The sequence below is a fragment of the Lissotriton helveticus genome, chromosome 4_1 (assembly GCF_964261635.1).
Source record: "Lissotriton helveticus chromosome 4_1, aLisHel1.1, whole genome shotgun sequence".
Classification (NCBI taxonomy): domain Eukaryota; kingdom Metazoa; phylum Chordata; class Amphibia; order Caudata; family Salamandridae; genus Lissotriton; species Lissotriton helveticus.
In genome coordinates this window covers 1,126,932,756-1,126,955,846 of record NC_136063.1, presented here as the reverse complement: position 1 = coordinate 1,126,955,846, position 23,091 = coordinate 1,126,932,756, and the positions used below count along the sequence as shown (strand labels likewise).

The following is a 23,091-nucleotide window of genomic DNA, read 5'->3' as shown; positions in this document are numbered from 1 at the left end:
CTGATTGGCTGATGCCTAAAATTTGGTCTCTTTTACAAAAAGAGGCTGATATGTTACAAAAGGGAATGAGGCCTAGGCCTTTCCTTTCTCTTTTGTACCTACTACGATGGTATTTTTTATTACCGAGACTCCCATTCAGATGACGGGGAATGATACAAAAGCATGGAAATCTATGAAAGTTCCAATACTGGGGCAAATACCTCTTTGCGTGCACAGTCAGGTTATGACATTGTGGTCACCTATATAGGCGCCACCCAGGCATGCAGAGGTCAGTACTTTTTACTTTTCCACACCAGAAGTGAAGAGCCATGAAGTGATTAATTTGATAGTGTGTCAAAACTAGAGCCTTGAAAATCGGAACAACCCTAGCCCTAACAAATAAGTCCGCAGAGCGGGGAGGCATAGGTGGGTCTGTAAGGAATCAGCAGCTATTGTGTCTAATGTTACCAAAAGCAAGTAACTTGTTCATCTGATAGATTCTAGCTGCAGATTTCTTACCTTTGAATAGATACCTAGCCATACCATCCTGGTGCTGGGTTGCGCACAAACTTCTACACTAGAAAGTCTAGCAGGACTGAACGGGCAAAATGCCAGTCCCTGAGGACTGGACTGTCCAGGCAGTAATGCTTGGCAAATGAGTGCAGAAATGCCCACGTTGCTGCCTCGTAGATGCCCAGAACTGGGACACCCAGAGCTAACGCCATGGTCGCAGCCTTTTCCCTGGTGGAGTGTACCGGTAAGCCCTCATGGAGTAGCTTCTTAGCCAAGGCATATCTTAATGCAGAGAACAACCCAGTAGGAAATTGTCCATTTCTGTACTGCCCAACCTTTCTTAGCTCCCACATATCCCACAAACAGTTGGTCGTCCAAGGTAGAACAACAACGCTCTTTTTGGGTCCAGGCGGTGGAGACGCTCATCTTCTTTAGAGGGGTGCAGGGGAGCAAAAAAGGTGGGCAGAGTGATAGATTCACCTAGATGGTATGGGGTCACTACCTTTTGTAGATAAAGTTGTGCTTCATTTCTTCCAAAGTCATCATGTTGGGGGGGCTTACATGATAACGCTTGTTACTCACTCACAATCCGGACAGAAGTTATTGACCCTGGAAAGGCTGTCTTGATGGTAAGCAGCCAGAAGGGACAGTGGTGCAGAGGCTAGCAATAAGCACACATAAGAAAAGTGAGGACCAAATTGAGGTCCCACTGTGGCATGACAAAAGGTGTGTGTGGAAACTGTCCCACCCTTTTTAAGAACCTGTTTACAATTGGAGATTTCAACAGAGAAAGAGCAGAAAGATAACCCTTAAGAGTACCCAAAGCAGAGCCCAGCTGGGCAAGGGTAAGAATGGAAAGGAGAACAGTAAAAAAGAGAAGCAGAAAGAGGATCTATAGACCTTTATGTACAATGTAATAAAAGCCAAGGGTAGGCGTATCCGTCTTAGTGGAGGGACGCATAGGGGCGTGGCTTGGACGCCGATGTATGTGGCAGTGGTCTCCGGAGCTCTTCCGCGGCCGCCCTTCTCCCGCACTAATCCTGGCACATATACCGGGCCCCCGACCCCGGAACTTAGAGCGCAAAGACTGGTGACCACATCGGAAGGGGCGGAAAGCGCTAACGAGTGCCACAAACGGGATAAGAGAACTTTTCTTCGCGCTCAGTGAGGCCCGCGACACATGGGCTCAAAATTGCGGCCGGCGGTGGCGAGAGAAACGCCTGACCGAGAGTCGCCTACCGCCGCGAGGAGAGTCCTGGGAGAGACCTGACCGGAACGGAAGGAGACAGACCCTGGCGACCACCAAACATTTGGTCGTTTGCTCTTCGTGTGTTGCCCAGCTGCGTCTTGCCTGACTGTAAAATGGTGGCGCCCGCACTGTGAGTCGGCGCCCATTTCGTCGGAGTTGGGGAGTTGGGGAAGTGGCGGATTGGTGTCCGGAGAGCAACAACCCCTGATTTATAGATGGGGTGCTGGTGCCTATCCTGAGACTGGAGAGGGAAGACAACTAATTGTCCTTACGGCTCCCCACCGCCTGTGAGCTCCTCCTGGGGAACCTCATAGCAGATCAGACCAGCGCTACAGAGCATAACCCTGGGAGCCGGTTGAGCAGGCACCGGAGCAGCGTGGTGCCCACTGTGACCTTCTAGGAGCCGAGGTGAGAGGAGGAGACCAGGGACGATGATCCGAGGAGGTATTCTGGATTGAAAGTGCAGGAGACTGCCTCGAGAGACTTTGCCTGAGGAAGGACACGAGGGCTATATGACTGGCACGCCCTGAGGAACATTGCCAGAATTACATACGCAGTGCGGAGCCGAGGGACGCAGATGTTTAGGGAAGTGGAGCATTTGAGACCTATTGTTGCTGACATGCTACCGGCTTGCGTGCACTGAGAGCTGGAAGAGAGCACCCGGTGGAGTAGCCCATGCAGATCTGCCTGTGCTTGCAGGGGGGGGGGCACCAGGTTCCCCGCCCGGGGAGAAGTGAGTGCATAGACACTGTGGGGCTGAGTAACTACTACCGTCTGGTCCTCAGAATGGGCAGAGTGTCCAGGAAGAAGGGTTTTGAGGTGTTGCAGATCGAGGAACCGGGACACAACATGGAGGAAGGGGAATCTGCACCTGGGGGTAATGTTCCCACACAGCCTCGGGACCCCTCATTGGGTGACATTATGCAGGCCATCACAGCCTCGAGGGAGGCTTTGGAGAAGAGGATGGATACTATCGGCTCGGACCTTTCCCTGCTAAAGGATGACCACCGGAAACTCAAGGAGCGAGTGGTGTCTAACGAGACCACCACGAAAGACATCCCAGATACGGTCGCTGCCTTACGAAACACGCTGAACAAGATGGTGCAGAGGGTCCACGTGTTGGAAGTGAGAGCGGAGGACAGCGAAGGGCGCTCCAGGCGCAACAATCTCCGCATCGTGGGAGTTCCGGAGCGAGAGGAGGGATCAGATGCAGTTCAATTTTTGGAAACATGGATAAAAACAGAGGTGGCGCCGGAGGGCCTATCCCCATTTTATATGCTGGAACGCGCGCACAGGGTTCCGGCTCACCCACCAACCTCGCCTGATGGTGGTGAGACTTCTACATTACCGTGACCGTGACTTTATTCTGAGGAGAGCCAGAGAGCTACAGAATTTGCAAATTGGGAACAACAAAGTAATGATCTTCCCGGACTACACCAGGAGGTGCAGCGCCAAAGAGCCTCTTACTTAACAGTTAAGCAGAAATTGCTCCAACTGTAGCTCCCTTTTGCAATGCTGTTCCCGGCTGCGAGTGTCTGCTGACGGGGGTACACACTTTTTCCTCACGCCGCAGGCCGCCTGGGACTGGCTGGAAACCCGGGAGGAGCCTGGCACGTGTTCGCCACCTGCGGCCTCGCCTCGCAATCGCTCTCCCGCCACACTGCCGACGCAAAGGCGCGTCTCTCCCACAAGGCGCCAGGAGCGAGACAAGGCGGTATTGGCGGTGGCAGCCATCAGCCACGGAGCTCTTAGCCCAGCCAGTAACAATTCGGAGCGCACGAAGAGTGGAGAGGAGAGCCCCAGTTCAAGCAGCGCCCATGGGCTCTCGGATGCAGATCTACCAGTGGTTACCCCGCAAACAGCAGATGGGGTGTTTGGATGAAAGAGCAGCAAGAACAGTGTGACTGAATTCATGAGGTATCTGCGCTGCCTACTGGGCCTTGGGACCTGTTACCTGTTTGTGGGCGGTCTGCCTGGGCGCACCACAGGAGACATGGGGGGCCTGGATGGAGATATTAAACTATGGGGGAGGGGGTGGGAGGGTATCTGGAGTCATCGAGTTGACGTTCCAAGCAGCCTTAACTGGGTAGATTTTGTAAGCGCGTTTTCATTGTTTGGATGGGGTTACCTCGTTAGGTGCCTGTCCTGGGGAGGGGGAGTTGGGGATGTTTTACTTATGGGGTTTTGTTCGGGGGAACCAGGCATGTCGTGGGGGCAGGAGTAGTGGAACATTGTCTGTGTCATTGTAAGCAATGGGACCCGCATTAGGCTACACATGTCTCACATGGGATGTACGGGGTATGCATAATATGAATCGGCCTCACAAGATAAACTCATTCTTAAGTCGTAGGGGCATACACATCACATTCCTCCAGGAAACCCACCTCATTGTGAAAGAAGGGAAAGCTCTACAACGTCGTTGGAGGGGCCAAGTCTATTACACTACATACTCCGCATATGCGAGGGGGGTATTAATTTGTATTAGAGCTGGGGTTCCCTTCCAATGCACAACACAACTGATTGACCCTGAGGGCAGATATGTGGTGATCCAGGGGGAAACTAGATGGCAGAGACCTAACACTGGATGTCTGAATGCACCTAATGTAGACCAACCTGCCTTTTTCTCTCTTCTATCGCACAAGCTAGCGACAGTCCTTGCAGGGCCACTGTTACTTGGGGGCAATTTTAATTGTATCACAGATATTGACCTAGATCGCTCACACACCCCCTCCCGAATGCACCAGCACATAAACTAGCAGTGGCGCGTTATACCTGACAGCAGACGTGGGGTTTAGTAGACACTTGGCGGGCCCAACACCCATTGATTAAGGATTACTCCTTTTTCTCCGCCCTGCACGAATTGCACGTTCGTCTAGACTCCTTCCTATGCTCCCCAGATGAGCACGGTGAGATCTGCAGTAGTGAGTATCTCACTAGAACTATCTCTGACCATAATCCGTTGCTGGCCAAGTTGAGATGGTCGCGGCTGCGCCCTAGAATCCCTACCTGGAGTTTGCGACCGGAAGCGCTTGATGATCAAGTCTTCCGTACCACCATTGCCACGGCCATTACAGAATATTTCCAGTTTAATGAGGGGACTGCTGGGGCTGTGACTGTTGAATGGGACGCCTGTAAAACGGTCATGCGAGGGAGATGTATTTCGGCGGTGGCTGGGATTCGGAAGATCCTCCTACAAGAGATTCAAAGGGATGATGATCGCTTGCGCACCCTGGAGAAGGAGCGCCCTGAAAATCTGGCTAAGCAGGCTGAATTATTAGAAGCAAAAGAAGCAGTGGCAGAAAATGTAGAACATCTGCGGTGCTTTGATTATAAAAAATATATCATACGGGCACACTCAGAGAGAAATAAATCAGGGGCCTTTTTGGCCTGGTTGGCCAATCTGGCTCGTGGCGGCTCAGTCATACTGGAGTTGAGAGACCAGATGGGAGTGGCCCGCTTTGATCAACATGGGATAAACAAGTTGTTTTTTGATTACTACACAGAGCTTTATCGCAGCCATGTGCTCCCGTCTGAGGAGGACTTACAGAGCTTTACGGAGGGACTGAACTTACCAGAACTGGGTGACGAGGACGCATAACTGTTGGGGCAGAACATAGAGGTGCGAGAAGTACGGGTAGCCATCCAAAGTATGGCCCATAATAAAACTCTGGGCTCAGATGGCCTCCCAGTAGAATTTAATCTCACTTACATTGACCTCCTTGCCCCTCGCCTCGCGTGCCCATATAATGAAGCCAAGAAGATAGGTAGATTGCCGGACTCCACCAGGGAGGCGATCACGGTCCCTTTACTAAAGCCGGGCAAACAACCTTGGGATAGAACAGCTTACCGCCCGCTGTCCATGCTCAACTTAGACTACAAAATCCTGAGCAAGATACTGGCAACTCGGCTGCTTCCTCACATGCCCACCCTAATTCATGCCGATCAGTCTGGGTTCATCCCAGCTCGCAACACAGCGCTTAATATACGAAGGCTCCTGCACATTTTGGAGGCCGATTCCTATGAGGTGGATACTGCAGCGGTATTCGCTGTCAACGTCGAAAAAGCCTTCAACAGCCTAGAGTGGGAGTACCTATTTCATGTAATGCGACGACTGGGCCTTGGTCCCGACTTTGTGTGATGGACAGCTCTGTTACACGCAGATTCAACTACCATTCAACTACCAGAGCTAGAACGGGAGGGGTGATTTCCGAGGCATGCAAGGTAGGGAGGGGCACGCGACAAGGGTGTCCCCTCTCCAATTGTCATTTGCTATGGCAATGGAACCCCAGGCGGCACATGCTCGATTAGGGCGGGCGTACCAGGGACTAGAAGTGTATGGACAGATACACCTTATAGCACTTTATGCGGATGACCTCTTAATGTTCCTGGCAGATACAGGTGGGGCACTGCAAGGAGCAAAGTCCCTTCTGTGGGCTCTGAGCGCAGTAGCGGGGTTAAAAGTCAATTGGACGAAGTTGTGCCTCTTCCCGGTGCGTAAAGGCAGAATTCACCCTCAGAACGCTGATGGGGTGAACTGGGAAGAGAGATGTCTTCCCTACTTGGGCACGGTGATCTACCATGAGCAGGAAGATATACTCGAAGGAAACGTAGGGAAGGCGATCAGAGGAGCCAGGGCTAACTTTGATATCTGGGGTACTTTACCATTGTCAGTAGCGGGACGTGTGGCGCTACTCAAAATGGTGACCCTTCCGCGGTTACTATACTTCTTTCGGGCCCTCCCGATCTGGATCCTGGCAGTCTATTTTAAGAGGCTTAGGGCGATGATCAGCTCTTTTCTGTGGGGTGCGGGCAGGCACAGAGTGGCGCTCAGAACACTCATGAGGACCCGAGCGGAGGGAGGACTAGCGGTCCCAGACTACGAAACGTATTACATAGCAGCCCAACTCCAATGGCTCACACAGTGGGTAGCGAGGGCCACCAGGGGAGAGGGAGAATAAGGTGAGCTGTCGGGTCCCCTGTTGGTATTATCTTGCATAGTATTGCGACTCCCGATCGGGGACATGCACCTTACCCAGGAATTTGCCACAGCCCGAAAATGCTAAAATAGATACCTGCAAAGAGGGTCTATAGGGACCCCTTATGCCCCTGATATACCATTTAAGATGTGCAGGGCTTTACCACATAGGGGCACCTGGCAGAGGTTGGAGACCTGGGAACAACAGGGTTGTATGAGGACGGTGCCCTAATAACGTTTGATGATCTCCGAGACCGCTTCGAGCTACCAGGGGGTGACTTTTTGTTAATACTGCGCTCACTACGGCGATTCGAAAACACTGGAAGGCGGACCTGACAGAACCGCCTACCTCTATGGGCTGCCAATACGTTGTGGTTGCTGCGGGCACCATCAAGGCAGTAACATGCTTATACAGGCGCATGACACAAGAAGCCCTAACCCCATTGACAGCCCTAAAGACGAAGTGGGAAACTGACATAGGGAAGGACATACCAGACACGGCATGGAATGGGATAGTGGAGAGGGCCTGGAAAAGCACGCGAAATGCGCTTTTCCAGTTAGTGCATTTTCACATTCTACACAGGGCATACCTAACACCGGTCCGTCTACATAAATACTTCCCAACCCAGTCAGCGTCCTGCCCAAGGTGCGCAATGGTTGAAGCTGATTTCAAACATATGTTGTGGGATTGCCCGTCTCTTGACTCTTTTTGGAAGGGGGTGACGGCCCCGTTGACAGATGTAACTAAAAGAGTCCTACAGCCCTCCATGGCACATTGTATCCTACATTGGTTCCCCCACACCTCAAAAAATAAAATCACTAGTATATTTATAGACCTGGGTTTCCTACTAGCCAAGAGAACTATAACCTCCCAGTGGAAAGCGAAAAAGGGTCCCAGCTTAGATAAATAGAGGATTGAATTTCGTAAGTGGGCCGACTGCGAGGGTGATGTCTGACTACAAATTGCACACAGAACGGGTAATGAACAGGCGTTAGAGAGGGCGAGAGCCTGGGGAAGGCTGGTTATGGAACTTACACCCCCTGAGGATGAGGATGTTGATGCCCCAGTGAATAGCCCGAGACACGTCTACTATAGTATATCACAGTGCTTATGGGACCTCATCTTGAGCTCACGACAAAATGCTGCTCTTACCCATAGGTGAGACGCTTCATACCGCATTGCATCCATTGGCCCCATTGCTGGACACGCTCAGGGATATAGGCCCATTTACATTCCGGTGAAGACACACTACGGTACGCCTGGGGGGGGAAGGGTGGAGGGAGTTCAGGGAGGGAGGAATGGTTGGGGGTGACTGAGATTGGTTGGGACTGGGGGGGGGTAGCGGTTAAGGGACATTTCTTCAGCATCCACGCAAGGTTTGCACTGAAACTGATGCAAAGAACTGTATGCAGATGAGACAATGAACTTTCCTGTGGAAAAATATTGCTTAACTAGTGACTGCCTTGTGGAATGCAGAAGATTTTGACTGTTATAATAGTTACCAAGACGTTGTCTTAACGTGTTGTCAAACTAATAAAAATTGTTTTTTTAGTGGAGGGACGTATGGCTGGCAAAATAACGTTGCATACTTCGGGACCAAGGTCAAAAGCTATCAACTGTAGCCGCTCAATCTCCACAAATTGAGAGGGAGAGTTGACAGGTTTGAGTGGAGAACCCTCCCCTACTGCTGCGACAGAAGATCCTCGCAAAGGAGCAGCGTGATAGGAGGATCGATACTCATTTTCAGAAGCTCTGGATACCCGACTACTTGCCCAGTCCAGAGCCACATAAATGACTTGGGCCCTGTCATTCTTGATCTTCTTCAGAACTCTGGGCAGAAGTGGTATGGGCAGAAAGGCATACAAAAGGCCTGAGTTCCACTTGCAACGAAAAGCGTTGCCGATTAATAGCCGCCTTGGAAACTCCAGCATACAAAACTGCTGACATTGCTCATTCTCTTCTGGAGGCCAACAGTTCTAACCAAGGTTCTCCCCACTGCTGAAAGAGACCTAGCGCCACCTCCAACTGTAGACGTCATTCGTGACTCGCTGGCTGATTTTGTCTGCCCTGGCGTTCAGAGAACCTGACAGGTGTTGAAACACCAGTGTTATGCCCTGCTGTTCCAGCAATGCCCAGAGATGCTGAGACTCTGGACAAAAGGTCCGCTATCCCACCCCGCCCTACTGGTTGCAGTACCATATGACGGTGTTGTCTGTAAGCACCTGCACCAACTTCCCCTTGATAGAGGGAAGAAATGCTTTTAATACCAACCAAATCGCTCAAAGCTCTAACACTCAGCCGGACACCACTGTAACCTGATCTCCACCTCTCCCAGATGTCTGCCCCATCCCAGCAGTGAAGCATCTGTCACCACTCTGTGATCTGGCTGGGAAGGGAGAGGGGTCTGCTTCTGACCCTATCATAATCTAAATATCCTGAAATCACTGCAGGAGAGGGTAGGCCCAAAAGTGTAATGTATGCAGAACAGCCCCAATGAAAGGGAGCATCTGAGAAGGTGTGAGAGGGATGGATCGCGGTCCAAGGCTCTCTTGGACCTAGCCAAGAACGTCTGACAGTACTGTCTGGATAATCACATCTAAGGGGTGGTGAAGTCCCAGGGAAAGCGAATGAGGTGGCAGATTGTTACTCCAGACACAAGCTTGTGAAGGCTGGACTCTCAAGTGTTTGTAACTATTTCAGACAGCTGGGGTACTTTCTCAGTGTATCCGTTTGCCTCACATCTGCATTGATTAGCGAGGTTCTTCAGCTGGAGACCGGACCCGCAGGCAGCAGCGATGACTGATGAGTTTTTACATGATTGGAGCAAAGAGATGAGTATACGTTTCCCCTGTTCATGATGATTACAAGGGCATCTGCCCAGGTAGGGAAACAGCAAGCGGATGTGATCATGGTGACACCGCTGTGGAGATCTTAAGTTACGGTTCTGGTTCTCATGAAATTTCTTAGGATTCTCTTATACATCTCCCTGTTCCTGACTTTCCTTCTGGATCAATCCCGGACCTGGATGGGTACCTTCAACTGATGGTGCGACTAAATACAGGGAATGCTGGAAAATCCAAGGGCTTTTGAGAAAAGTGGAGGTCCGCCTTTCTAAGGCCTGGGCAGACAGAATGGTTAAGCATGTACAAGTCGGCCTGGATGAGATTGAGGAGACCAGTCCCTCCATTCAAGGGGTTTGGATCCAGTGGCCACCAATCTAGTCTATATTCTTAATTTCCCCTCCAGCTTGGTACACATGGAATGGCATATAGGTCAGTAAACTCCTTTCTGCTGTCTAAAGCAGCAGAGCATGCCCCAAATGATTGACTTCCTGGAGTGATGTACCCCTATTGGCAGACAGTCTCTCCCTACCCATGGAGGCCAGAAACTCTACTCTGTGGGACTTTAACCAGGTCCTTCACATCTTTTATTGGCAGCCAAACAGGTTCTTATGTCGGAAGGATATTTTTGGGAAACTAGTCATGTTTTTTGTGTCTTGTGTCCGTCGGATGGCCTCAGGCGTAAGGATCAGCGATGTCACAGGGAAAGTATTTGCCTCAGATGTGGTGACCATTATGATCTGTAGCAGAAAAACAGAGCATTTGATGACGCTCCTTAATTGTGTCTGGTGGAAGGCTTGAAAGTGCTTGAGGACATGACTGAGGAATCCCCCCCGGGGAAAGGCAGTTGCTCAATGCATTGCGCACACCATATGAAGTGGTCTTATTGCCCACTGTAGCAAGATGGTTTTGCTGGGTCATGCAGGAGGCTGGTACGGACAAAAAGAGGTTTAGGGCACATTAAGCTAGAGGGGCAATGGCCTCAAAAGTGTTCTGCCTAGGGGCCTGCCTAAGGGATGAATCCTGCAGGTTAATCTTCTTGTTCTATATTTAAGAAGTTTTACTTTCAGGCAGTTGTATAAGTGGCTAGGATGGTGGTGAACAAGGTTTAAACTATCGTGATCCTCCCCTCCGGTCCTGAGATATTAATCACATTTCCTAGCTTTTGAAACTGAAAGTTTAAATTTCATTAGGGACAAGGAGGTGAGGATTACCCCACCCAGCAATAAAGCTTCTGTATCCCTCCTGTTAACAGCAAGTAAAAAAAAGTTTCTTTGCTATTGATTCTTGGAAAATGCATATATTTGAGACGAGAAGGAAATCTTTATCATGGTTGTTAATGGAATGCATATATTGTGGGACAATATAGAGCAGCAGTGTATTTTATGTTATAAAATGCTGCAGTTATAATTTGGCTTGTTTTTCTGAATAGGTGAGTGACTCCAAATGCCCGGTTACTCACCGGTTAAATCCATTACTCCAAGTCCTGGTCTCCCCGTCCCATTCCTTACAAGTGGGCAGCTAGTCTGCTCCACAGAAACCTATAGCCTAGCTGAGCTGTTTGCACTTCCCCCAAGACGGCGTCACTATCACGTGACAATAAAGGGGGAAGTGCAGCATCGGAACATCCTGAGAATACCAAAGAAAACCCAGAACGAAAACAGACAATCACCCAAAGAAAACCCAAACCAGGGAGGGAGGGAAGGGCTCAGGAATGAGACGGGGAGACCAGGACTCGGAGTAATGGATATTACCGGTGAGTAACCGGGCTTTACCTCCTCGTCCTGTCTCCCCGTCCCATTCCTTACAAGTGAGCCCATACCCAAGCACACGGTGATTGTAAGAAAAAAAACAGACCAAAAAGGTGCGAGGAAATCAGGTCCATTTTAATCAACAGAAAACAGTACATATCACAAACCATGTACCGCAGACAGGACATGAGCCCCAAAGGCAACAGAGACCGCCATCCCCAACTGAAGTTGATAATGGGAAACAAAAGTACGGGGAGTAGCCCATGTGGCAGCATTACAAATGTCCCTCAAGGAGGCCCCTTTGAACATGGCCCAGGAGAACGAAACTCCCCTGGTCGACCTACCCCGGACAGAAGAAGGGAGAGGAAAGTGGGCCGAATCGTAAGCAAAAACCACAGCGCCCCAGACCCAACGAGACAAGGTGGACAAAGAAGGCCGAAGCCCCAGCCCCGAGAGGCCATAGGTGACAAACAAGGAATCAACCTTACGGAAACCAGCCGTACGCTCCAAGTAGATGCGGAGAGCCCTCAGCACATCCAACGAATGGAGGATCACCTCCTCAGGAGAAAAAATACCGGGAGAAGAATATCCTCCTGACAGTGAAAAGAAGACAACACCTTAGGAAGAAAGAACTGACTCCGGTGGAGAATGACCTTGTCAGCGCAAAAGCACAATAAGGGGGGAGAAGCCATCAGAGCCCCAATCTCACCAACCCTCCGCCCAGAAGTGATGGCCACCAGGAAAAGAACCTTAGCAGAAAAGAACTTCAGGGCCACAGAGTCCAAAGGCTCGAAAGGAGGACCCGTCAAAGTCCGCAGGACCAAGGGAAGATCCCAAGGAGGCACAGGAGAACGAGAAACAGGACGCTGAATCAAGAAACTCCTCAGAAGGCGAGCCACCAACGGGGAGACAGAGGACACAGAGGAACCCCGAAAAGCAAGAATGGCAGCCCACTGAGCCCGCAGGGAAGAAGCCGCAAGCCCCAAGACGAAACCATCCCTCAAGAAGTCCAACACCCTCACGGCCTCACAGGAGGCAGAAGAGAGACCCTTCCCAAGACACCAGGAGGAGAAATTTTTCCAGTGACGGGCATATGACTTCAAGGTGGAAGGACGCCGAGAAAGCTGGAGACATTGGGCAACCTCCACAGAGCAACCCAGACCCAGCAAACTCAACCTCTCAAGTGCCAAACCCCCAGCCGGAGGCGGCGCAGGGAGGCAATCCCGAGAAGAGGAGCCCGCAGGGGGGAGGGAGACAGGGGAACTTCCAATGCGGGCAAACAGAAAAGGTCAGCAGAAGGGGAAACCAAGACTGTCGAGACCACTCCGGAACCACCAGGAGAACCTCCGCCCGATCCAACCGAACCTTCCGGAGGACCCTCGGAATTAAGGCAAACGGAGGGAAGGCAAATAGCAGACCCTTTGAACACGGAATCGAGAAAGCATCGGTGGCCCACGCCAACGGAGAGGGAACAATGCTGCAAAACAGAGGAAGAAGGGCAGAATCCTCCGAGGCAAAAAGATCTAGCCAAGGAAGGCAGAACCTGAGGACAATCAGATCGAACAGACCCGGGGACAGACACAGGGACACCGAGGAGGGGAACACCCTGCTCAAAGAATCCGCAGGCCCATTCTTTGTCCCCGGAAGATAGACCACTGTCAGAGACAAGAGACTCGACCCGGCCCAAAGGCCGATCTTCCGGGACAGGAGAAACAGAGAACGACACATGCCCCCTTGATGATTCACATAAGCACGAACCACCTGATTGTTGGTTCGAACAGAGACCGCCCGACCCCGAAGGAGAGGAGCGAACTATAGAAGAGCCAACCAAACCGCCCTAAACTCTTTCCAGTTCGAGGACTGGAGGGACTCTAAACGGGACCATCGACCCTGAGCCTTGGAGGCACCCAGAACGGCACCCCACCCCAAAGCACTGGCATCTGTGGATAACACAACCACAGACTGAGGAGGAAGGAGATCGAACCCCCGGGAAAGAGACTGAGGGGACAACCACCACTGGAGATCCCCCCGAATCCCCGGAGTGACAGGGATCAGAGTCTCGTAGTCCAAGGAGGCAGGATCCCAGTGCGACAGCACATGATGTAACAGGGTGTACAGATGCAGCCTGGCCCAAGGAAGGAGATGCAAAGTGGACACCATCTACCCCTGACTCCATACCAGAGACGGGCAGACACCCGGGACTGGGATAGAAGCCAAGAAAGGTGACGAAACAAAGTCAACTGGCGCTCCTGGGAGAGGAACACCATGCCCAGGTCCATGCGGAAGAGAGCCCCCAGGAACTTTAGGGACTGAGAGGGCACCAGGGAGGACTTCCTGTGGTTGATGAGGAACCCAAAGGAACCCAGGAGAAGACACATCTGATCCACATCCGACAGAGCCTGAGAAAAAGAAGGAGAGACAATCAACCAGTCATCCAGATATGGAAACACCAGCAGCCCCCTGGAATGAAGAATACCCACCGGAGGGGCCAAGAGCTTGGTGAACACTCTGGACGCCGATGAAAGGCCGAACGGGAGCACCCGGAACTGATAGTGAAGGGCCCCCACAGCAAACCGGAGAAACCGCTGGTCCGCCGGATGGACAGGAACGTGCAGATACGCATCCATCAGATCCAGGGATGCCAGGAAGCCTCCCGGAAGCACCAGAGGCAGGATGGACTGCAGAGTCACCATCTTGAATGGACGATGGAGAACGAAGCGATTGACCCGCTTCAGATCCAAAACAGGACGAAGATCCGAAGTATCTTTCTTGGAGACCAGAAAGAGGATCGAATAGCAACCCTCGCCCCTTTCCAGAGAAGGAACCTCCACAATAGCTCTCTTCTCCAACAGAAGCCGCACACCCGCCAACAAAGCCTCCCGTCGCAGAGGAAGACGGGGCAGGGGAGTCCGAACAAAAACCGGAGGAGGAGGAGATGAGAAAACTATCCGGCAACCCTCTGACACAGTCCGAACCGCCCAGGCATCCGGAACTGACAACCACTGGGATCAGAAGGACTGGAGGCGACCAACGGGCAAAGGCAGATAGTCATTGGGGAGAGGAGGAAGCGGTGGAGGCAACACTGGCAGCGGCCCGGGGCTTGGCACCTCCAGGGGCCCCCTGGCCACGACCCCTGCCACGAAAGGGCTGAGAGGCGCCCCGAGCAGGAGGCCCAAAAGCGCGACGGTAGCCAAACCCAGCCCCCGAGAAGGAGGGCGGACTGGAGCCACCAGCTTGCGGTTATCCGCCAATTGCTTGACCATATCCTCCAGCTGGGGACCGAACACCTTGGAACCCTAAAAGGGCAACTTAAGGAGGACCGACTTCTGGGAAGACTCAGCCTTCCAGGAACGCATCCAAATATGACGACGGGCAACAATGGAAGCACAAGAAGCAGCCGCCCCCAAATTGTCAAAGGAAAGATCCGACAAGTATCGCACCTGCAACTCCATCAAAGACAAAAGAGGCGTGGCATCCTCACCGTCCTGCAGCAGAACAGTCAGGGACTGGAAATCCTTGAGGAGCGACTGAACCATGTAGTTAGAATAGGCAGTCGCCGGGACAGAAAAATTAGAAGCAGCATAGGAACGCTTCACCGCCCCTTCAACACGCTTATCCACAGCGTCCGCAGGAAGGGCGTCATCCGAAATGACCAAACCTTGAGAGTAAAAGGCCAGCCATTAAATTGTCAACTTTCACAGCCTGAGGAAACTCAGCAGCAAAACCCTCAAGAGGGTAACGCTTGGACAGGAAACTAGGAAAAGCAGACTTGTCCACCTCCTTCCATTCGTGATACAGCACTTTGCGCACCGCCCCGTGCAAAGGAAAAGAGTCAGGAGCAGGCTGGACATACTGCGTAAAAAAGTCATCCTCCAAAACATCAGCAGTAGGAGGAGAGAATCCCAAATTGGACCGCACATGGGTGAATAGGTCAGAGAGCTCAGCACCCTGAACAAAGCTACCACGCACACCCTCATCCTTATCAGGACCAAACTCATCCTCAGGAGCAGCCTGCGGATCCAATGAACCACGAGGCACCTTGGGAGGAGGCCCAGCCACGTCCCTAGCCAGAAAAGCAGCAGCCACAGCCTCATTAATAATCAGGCGCAGGGCATCAAGAGGGGCAGCAGAGGAAGAAGCATCAGAGGCCATGTCCGCAACAAGCAGAGTCCAAAAGCACCAAAAACAGGCATACAGCAAGGACAAAAACCTGCAATGAAAGACCCCATTTAAAGGCCACGAAGTCCCGAGGAGCCGAGCTCCCGCAAGAGCAGGAAAAAGGGGGCCGGCATAAAAAGCACAGCCAGCTGCCAAATTTGCTCCCAAATCCACAAGAAAACATATGCGCGCCGTAGCACCAAAGCCAGAAATCCCCGCCCGCTAATGCATGGAGCAGCGGGACCGGAGCTCACCCAAGAATGGCCGCTGAAGCAGGCCCATCAACACAGGTGAGCGTACACAAGCGGAGTCGGCCGCTAACGCGAACTGCGTAACAGAATGCAAATGAGGCAGCGCGGGGGGAAAACACAGCGAGAAAGAAAAGGCGGCCGCTAAAGCAGGCAGCCGAAAACAGCAAAAGAAGAAACAACAGGGAACTTACCCGAGGCAACCCCGTCCAGCACAGCCAGGCAAACAGGCATGTAGGCAGAAAAAAAAACAGGATGTTCCGATGCTGCACTTCCCCCTTTATTGTCACGTGATAGTGACGCCATCTTGGGGGAAGTGCAAACAGCTCAGCTAGGCTATAGGTTTCTGTGGAGCAGACTAGCTGCTCACTTGTAAGGAATGGGACGGGGAGACAGGACGAGGAGGTAATAAGAGTTAGGAAGAAATTGCAGATGCACGAAGAAAGAAGAAGCATGGATAATGTTGTAGGACTTTATGTCGACTACAGGTTCCTTAGGGAAGAGGTTATGTCTCTGGGCTCCCAGGTGCTTCTGGGAAAGCTTGTTTATTTGGTGTATGTTTTCTAATGGCTGCCGTTTTGGGAAATGTGTCATTGACAGAAGGAAGAAAGCATAATCCTCACATCTGTATCCTTAATATAACATTTCTTAGCTTTCCAAACAAAGTTTACATTTAATCAGCAGTGAAAAGTTACGCTGCTTACAAAAAGGGAAAGAAAGTTAACAAAAAAGCACAATTTCCCAAGTCAAATAAAGTTAAATGGTAGAAGGAAAAAAGATTTGCACTCACTGGAAGACCTGAGATATCTGAATACTTTTTGGCTGGTTTGAAGGAAGGTGGTGCCTCAATAGTAAAGTCTGGAAAAAAGAAAACCAACAAATGGACAACAAAGCATAAATAAAAGTTATTCTGTTTCTTGGATTTTATTGCATACCTTTAAACCAGGTTTGCTTTAAATTAATGTTGGCATGCTCAAGTTAGTCTTATGAGGAAAGGGCCTCTTAATTTTTTTAATTCAAGACAGTATTCATTCAAACAAAAAATATCTGTTTTAGAAAATAGTAACGTACAGTAATAGAAATATCAGTACACTAATGCAGGCATCACACACATTTAAACACACACACACTGTCAATCTGACTGACTTATCAAAGTGACGTTATAGTTAGGTACGGCAATAAATATTACTTTCCTTTTTTTTTTAAACTCAGAAATTCACTGAAAAAAGCCAAAAGGTTAGCGTGGTCCTATAGCAAACCACTGAAATTTAACAGCTATAGTTATTTCAAGTAATTATAACTTGTGTCCCTGCCATGTACAGTGTTGTCTTCAATGATGTCAGTTCAGTTGTCATCAGTAATGTTATAAATGATGTCACAGGCCATGTCATGAGTGCTGTAATATGTAAAGTCATAAGCAGTGCATTGTGAGGATGCGAGTTATAGTTACTTGAAATAACTATAAGAAAGCAAGTTACTTACCTGTAACTTTGGTTCCCCAGTATTGGTAACTTTCATAGATTCCCATGCTTTGCATCATTCCCCCGTCGTCGGATTGGGAGCCTCGGTAAATAAAAAATACCATAGCAATAGGCACAAAAGAGAAAAATTAGGCCTAGGCCTCATCTCATTTTGTAGCTTATCCACCTCTTTGTGTAAAAGAGCCCAAACTTTCTGCAACAACCAACCAGAATAGCCTCACCCCATAGAACCCTCCTGAGAGAGCCTCAGATTTTCGTAGCCGTTGTGCAACAGCCACTATCTCAGTAAAAAGGCCGAGCTTTCCTAGGGGAGGAGGGTGGGCGCATGGGAATCTATGAACGTTACCAATACTGGGGAACCAAAGTTACAGGTAAGTAACTTGTTTTCTTGCCCCAGTATTGGAATTTTCCTAGATTCCCATGCTTTGTATCAGAATAGCTAGCAGTAAGTCCTAAAAGCACATTTTGTTATAAGAATATCACCACATTGCCACATAGATACTCACATTGGAAAACCAAATACACACACACACATATATATATATATATATATATATATATATATACACATATATATATATATATATATATACACAGACTCCCCTGTGTGGTCTCTCTCCTTCTTTGCTTCAGAGAGGATTCTGCTCATATTACAAGCGCGGGTTCCAGTAACGCGCTCTGAGAGATCCCTGTGCCTCGAGTGGACCGGACCAAGCTGGCTTTCCCGCGTTAGTGGTGAAATTTCGTTTTCCAGGGTACTGGGATGGTCTGGTTCCCATACAAAGAACCGGCAAGAAAAATTGGCAGTGCTGCGAGCCACTGTGCCCCACGTTGGGTGAGCTGAAATTTCAGTCCTACCCCTGCCTAATGTGTTGCTGGGACTTTGCAATGTGCACAGTACGGGGAGCTGAGGAGGTTACAGCCATGAACATTATATTTGAAAAGGGCCCGCCTGACTTTACTTACCCCCATTGCAATATAAGATCAGCCCACAGCATTCTGGACTCTGTAGTTCTGACGCACTGGGCGTCCTACAGCGAGACCCGACCAACAATCAAGAACACATGCTGCAGGGGGGGAGGAGCTACCTTTTCATCGAGCAGGAGGAGGAAAGGTATTTAAACCGTTCACACTGTCTGCCTCCTGTGAAACCATTTGGCGCTGACGAAGGCAAACCCATGCCGAAATGCATCCGCCCTGACATTTGGTTTAATGTGGCAAATAAAGATCATCCTCCGCAGACTCCCCTGTGTGGTCTCTCTCCTTCTTTGCTTCAGAGAGGATTCTGCTCATATTACAAGCGCGGGTTCCAGTAACGCGCTCTGAGAGATCCCTGTGCCTCGAGTGGACCGGACCAAGCTGGCTTTCCCGCGTTAGTGGTGAAATTTCGTTTTCCAGGGTACTGGGATGGTCTGGTTCCCATACAAAGAACCGGCAAGAAAAATTGGCAGTGCTGCGAGCCACTGTGCCCCACGTTGGGTGAGCTGAAATTTTAGTCCTACCCCTGCCTAATGTGTTGCTGGGACTTTGCAATGTGCACAGTACGGGGAGCTGAGGAGGTTACAGCCATGAACATTATATTTGAAAAGGGCCCGCCTGACTTTACTTACCCCCATTGCAATATAAGATCAGCCCACAGCATTCTGGACTCTGTAGTTCTGACGCACTGGGCGTCCTACAGCGAGACCCGACCAACAATCAAGAACACATGCTGCAGGGGGGGCGGAGCTACCTTTTCATCGAGCAGGAGGAGGAAAGGTATTTAAACCGTTCACACTGTCTGCCTCCTGTGAAACCATTTGGCGCTGACGAAGGCAAACCCATGCCGAAATGCATCCGCCCTGACATTTGGTTTAATTTGGCAAATAAAGATCATCCTCCGCAGACTCCCCTGTGTGGTCTCTCTCCTTCTTTGCTTCAGAGAGGATTCTGCTCATATTACAAGCGCGGGTTCCAGTAACGCGCTCTGAGAGATCCCTGTGCCTCGAGTGGACCGGACCAAGCTGGCTTTCCCGCGTTAGTGGTGAAATTTCGTTTTCCAGGGTACTGGGATGGTCTGGTTCCCATACAAAGAACCGGCAAGAAAAATTGGCAGTGCTGCGAGCCACTGTGCCCCACGTTGGGTGAGCTGAAATTTCAGTCCTACCCCTGCCTAATGTGTTGCTGGGACTTTGCAATGTGCACAGTACGGGGAGCTGAGGAGGTTACAGCCATGAACATTATATTTGAAAAGGGCCCGCCTGACTTTACTTACTCCCATTGCAATATAAGATCAGCCCACAGCATTCTGGACTCTGTAGTTCTGACGCACTGGGCGTCCTACAGCGAGACCCGACCAACAATCAAGAACACATGCTGCAGGGGGGGCGGAGCTACCTTTTCATCGAGCAGGAGGAGGAAAGGTATTTAAACCGTTCACACTGACTGCCTCCTGTGAAACCATTTGGCGCTGACGAAGGCAAACCCATGCCGAAATGCATCCGCCCTGACATTTGGTTTAATTTGGCAAATAAAGATCATCCTCCGCAGACTCCCCTGTGTGGTCTCTCTCCTTCTTTGCTTCAGAGAGGATTCTGCTCATATATACACATATATATATATATATATATATACTTTGTACCTCAGCAAGGACTATCACAAGTGATACAAAATGTGCAACACAGGGAGGAGGGATTGTAGGGAAGCTCACCTCTCATTGAAAAAGATTCCTCAGGACTGCCTGTCCAACAACCGTCATTCTTTGTAGAAGAATCCAGGCAGTAGTGCTTCGTGAAGGTATGCGTACTGCTCCACGTCGCTGCCCTGCAGATGTCCTTGATAGGGACTCCTGAAAATAGAGCCACTGACGATGCCACTGATCTTGTGGAATGTGCATGGACTCTTCTTTCGAGCGGTTTGCCCGCTTCTTGATGGCAGAACTGAATAGCACTGGAGATCCAGCGAGAAATGCTGTGTTTGGAGAGCGGAAATCCCTGCACTATAGGAGACGAACAGTTGTGAGGATTTCCTAAAAGGTTTCAAGCGCTCCAATAGAACTTTAGACACCTCTGAACGTCTAAAGAATGTAAGGACCTCTCTGTTGGAGTAGTAGGTCGCGGGAAAAAAGAGTTCCAAATCAATGGTTCATTCAGATGGAACCTTCGGGATGAACTTTGGATTCGTCCGTAGGATCAGGACATCCCGCTTGAATTGTAGGAAAGGCTCCACGTTTGTCAGTGCCTGGAGCTCGCTAATCCTTCTGGCCGATGTTAATGCCAACAGAAGAGCTAGCTTCCAAGATAGTAATTTAAGGTCCGTTTTGTGAATGGGTTCAAACGGTGCTCTCATTAGCTGAGCCAAGACCAAATTAAGTTGCCAGACTGGTGGAGGAGGACGGACTGGAGGAAAAACCCTGAACAGGCCTTTCAAGAACTGCTTGACAATCCTAGCGGACCAAAGCGAAGGACCTGAAGACGTCCGTCTGAATCTTGAGATGGCTGCCGGATGAACTTTAACAGAAGAATGAGCCAACCCAGATTTAGCCAGCGACAGGATATATGGCAAAATCTGATGCGGAGCTGAAGTGTAAGGGTGAAGATGTTGTCTCTGACACCAGAGGCAGAACCTTTTCCATTTTGCCCTATAAGTTCTGTTCGTACTTGGAGCTCGAGCCAGAGACAAGATGCCCCTACACTCCTTGGTGAGGTTCAGATTCTGGAATTCCCTGTACTCAGGAGCCACTCTGTCAAGTGAAGCTAGCTCGGGTCCGGATGAGGCACTTGACCCGGAGACCTCGTCAACAGAGAAGGAACCGGTTGCAGGCGAATTGGATAGTCCTGAGAAAGCAGGACCGTGTACCAGAACTGTCGGGGCCACGCCGGTGCAATCAAGATCATTCTGCACTGCTCCGCCTTGATTTTCCTGATCAACCTCGGGATCAGGGATATTGGAGGAAAAGCGTAAAAGAATGCGCTGTACCAGGCATTCGAAAGCGCGTTCCCCAAGGACCCCGGATGGTGATCCCTGCTTGCATAGAATCGGCATTTGGTGTTCTCCGGAGTTGCAAACAGGTCCATGGTCGGGGTTCCCCAGACCGAGAACACCTCCTCCAGAATGGTTTGGTCTAACTCCCATTCGTGACTGATCGATTTCTGACGACTCGGCGCATCCGCTGTTATATTGAGTGAACCTGCGAGGTGTTCTGCTGTCAGAGCAATAATGTGAAGTATCGCCCAATCCCAAATCACTTTAGCTTCTTTGGAGAAAATCTGGGATCTTGTCCCGCCCTGCTTGTTGATATAGTGCATGGCCGTTGTGTTGTCCGTCCGGACAAGCACTGAACGATTCTGAATTCGTGGCAGAAAAGCCTGCAAGGCTAATCAAATGGCTTTGAGTTCTAACAGGTTGATGTGGCACTTGCGTTGAACTGGATCCCAGTGACCGCTCACGTGCAGTTCTTGGAGCACCGCTACCCAGCCTTCTAACGAGGCGTCCGTGGTAAGAACCATGGGAGACGGAGGAAGTGTGAATGTTAATCCCTTTGCGATGTTGTCTTTCACCAACCACCAGCCGCATGCTCTTTTCATTGCTGGTGCTCCTGTAATCTTGTCGTCGAAAGAGCCCTCTGCCTGGTACCATTGCTTGTCGAGCTGCTCTTGCAGTGGACGCATTCGCAGCCTGCAATGTGGAATCAATGGTATGCAGGTAGAGATCGATCCGAGCAGGGACTTGTAGAGCCTCACGGGGGATTTCCTCTTTAGCAAGAGGCGAGCCGATAGCATCAATTTGTTTTGACGTTCTTCCGTTGGGTAAGCCTTGCAGTGTCTCGTGTCCAGAATGGATCCCAGAAACCTTGCTGACCTGGATGGTTGAAGAACCGATTTGTCCTTGTTGAGCTGAAGGCCCAGGTGGTTAAACAGTTGGATGCAGGTCATAATGGCCTTGGAAGTTCCCTGGAAAGATGGAGCCTTGACCAGCCAGTCGTCCAGGTAGGGAAAAACTTCCAGAGATTGTTTTCTGAGGAATGCTGCCACCGGAGCCAACACCTTTGTAAATATCCTTGGTGCAGACCGGAGACCAAAAGGAAGTACTTTGAACTGAAAATGGCTCTTGCCTACTGTGAAGCGCAAGTATTGTCTGTGAGCTGAATGGATCGGCACATGGAAATAAGCATCCTCTAAATCCAGAGTCGCCATGTAGTCTCCTGGATTTAGCAGGCGAAGAATATCCTGGAGAGTGACCATCCTGAAGGATAGCTTGATGAGATAGGTGTTGAGCTCCCGTAGATCTAATATGGGGCGCCATTTTTCTGTTGTTTTGCGAACCAGGAAGAACCTGGAATAAAACCCTTTCCCCCTTTGTGAGAGAGGTACATGTTCTATTGCCCCCTTGATGAAAAGCTGGTGGGCTTCGAGACGTAGCAGTCCCAGATGTTTCGACTCGTTGGCACCTGGAGCTCAGTTTGGAGGAAGATGTTGAAACTCCAACGTGTGGCCACTCTGAATGATATTCAGGACCCACTGGTCTGATGTAATAACCTTCCAACTGCTTAGACAATGAGAAATCCTGCCCCCCACTGATGTCATTGGAGGGGTAAGAACAGTAGAAAGAGCCGTGAGGCCGCTATTGTCGTTTGGAGTTGTCCCGTCCTTGACGCCCTATCTGTGGTTGGCGAGAGAAAGATGCCGACTGGCCTTGGCGTTGATTGGAGTATTGGGGTTTGTAAGATTGGGAGGATTGCGAGTATGAAGAGTACCGCTGTTGGTTGCCACCTCTGTATGAGGAAAAACCTCTCCCTCTCGCACCTTTGAATGGAACTTTGCGGTAATTCAAACACCCCAAGGACTTGGCCGTGTCCGTGTCCTTCTTGATGCCTTGAAGGGCTTCATCCACATGCTTTCCGAAAAGCATTTCTCCA

The 23,091-nt window shown here is 50.4% G+C and overlaps 1 protein-coding gene across 3 annotated transcripts in view; it reads right to left on the bottom strand.

The window, feature by feature from the left end:
* Positions 1-23,091, bottom strand: part of INO80C (INO80 complex subunit C) — a 194,097-nt gene that overhangs the window by 16,777 nt on the left and 154,229 nt on the right. For all 3 annotated transcript variants that reach the window (XM_078685756.1, XM_078685754.1, XM_078685755.1), the window contains exon 5: positions 16,505-16,572. In XM_078685756.1, coding sequence (XP_078541882.1) covers positions 16,505-16,572 — 68 coding nt within the window. The remainder of the gene's footprint in view (positions 1-16,504; positions 16,573-23,091) is intronic.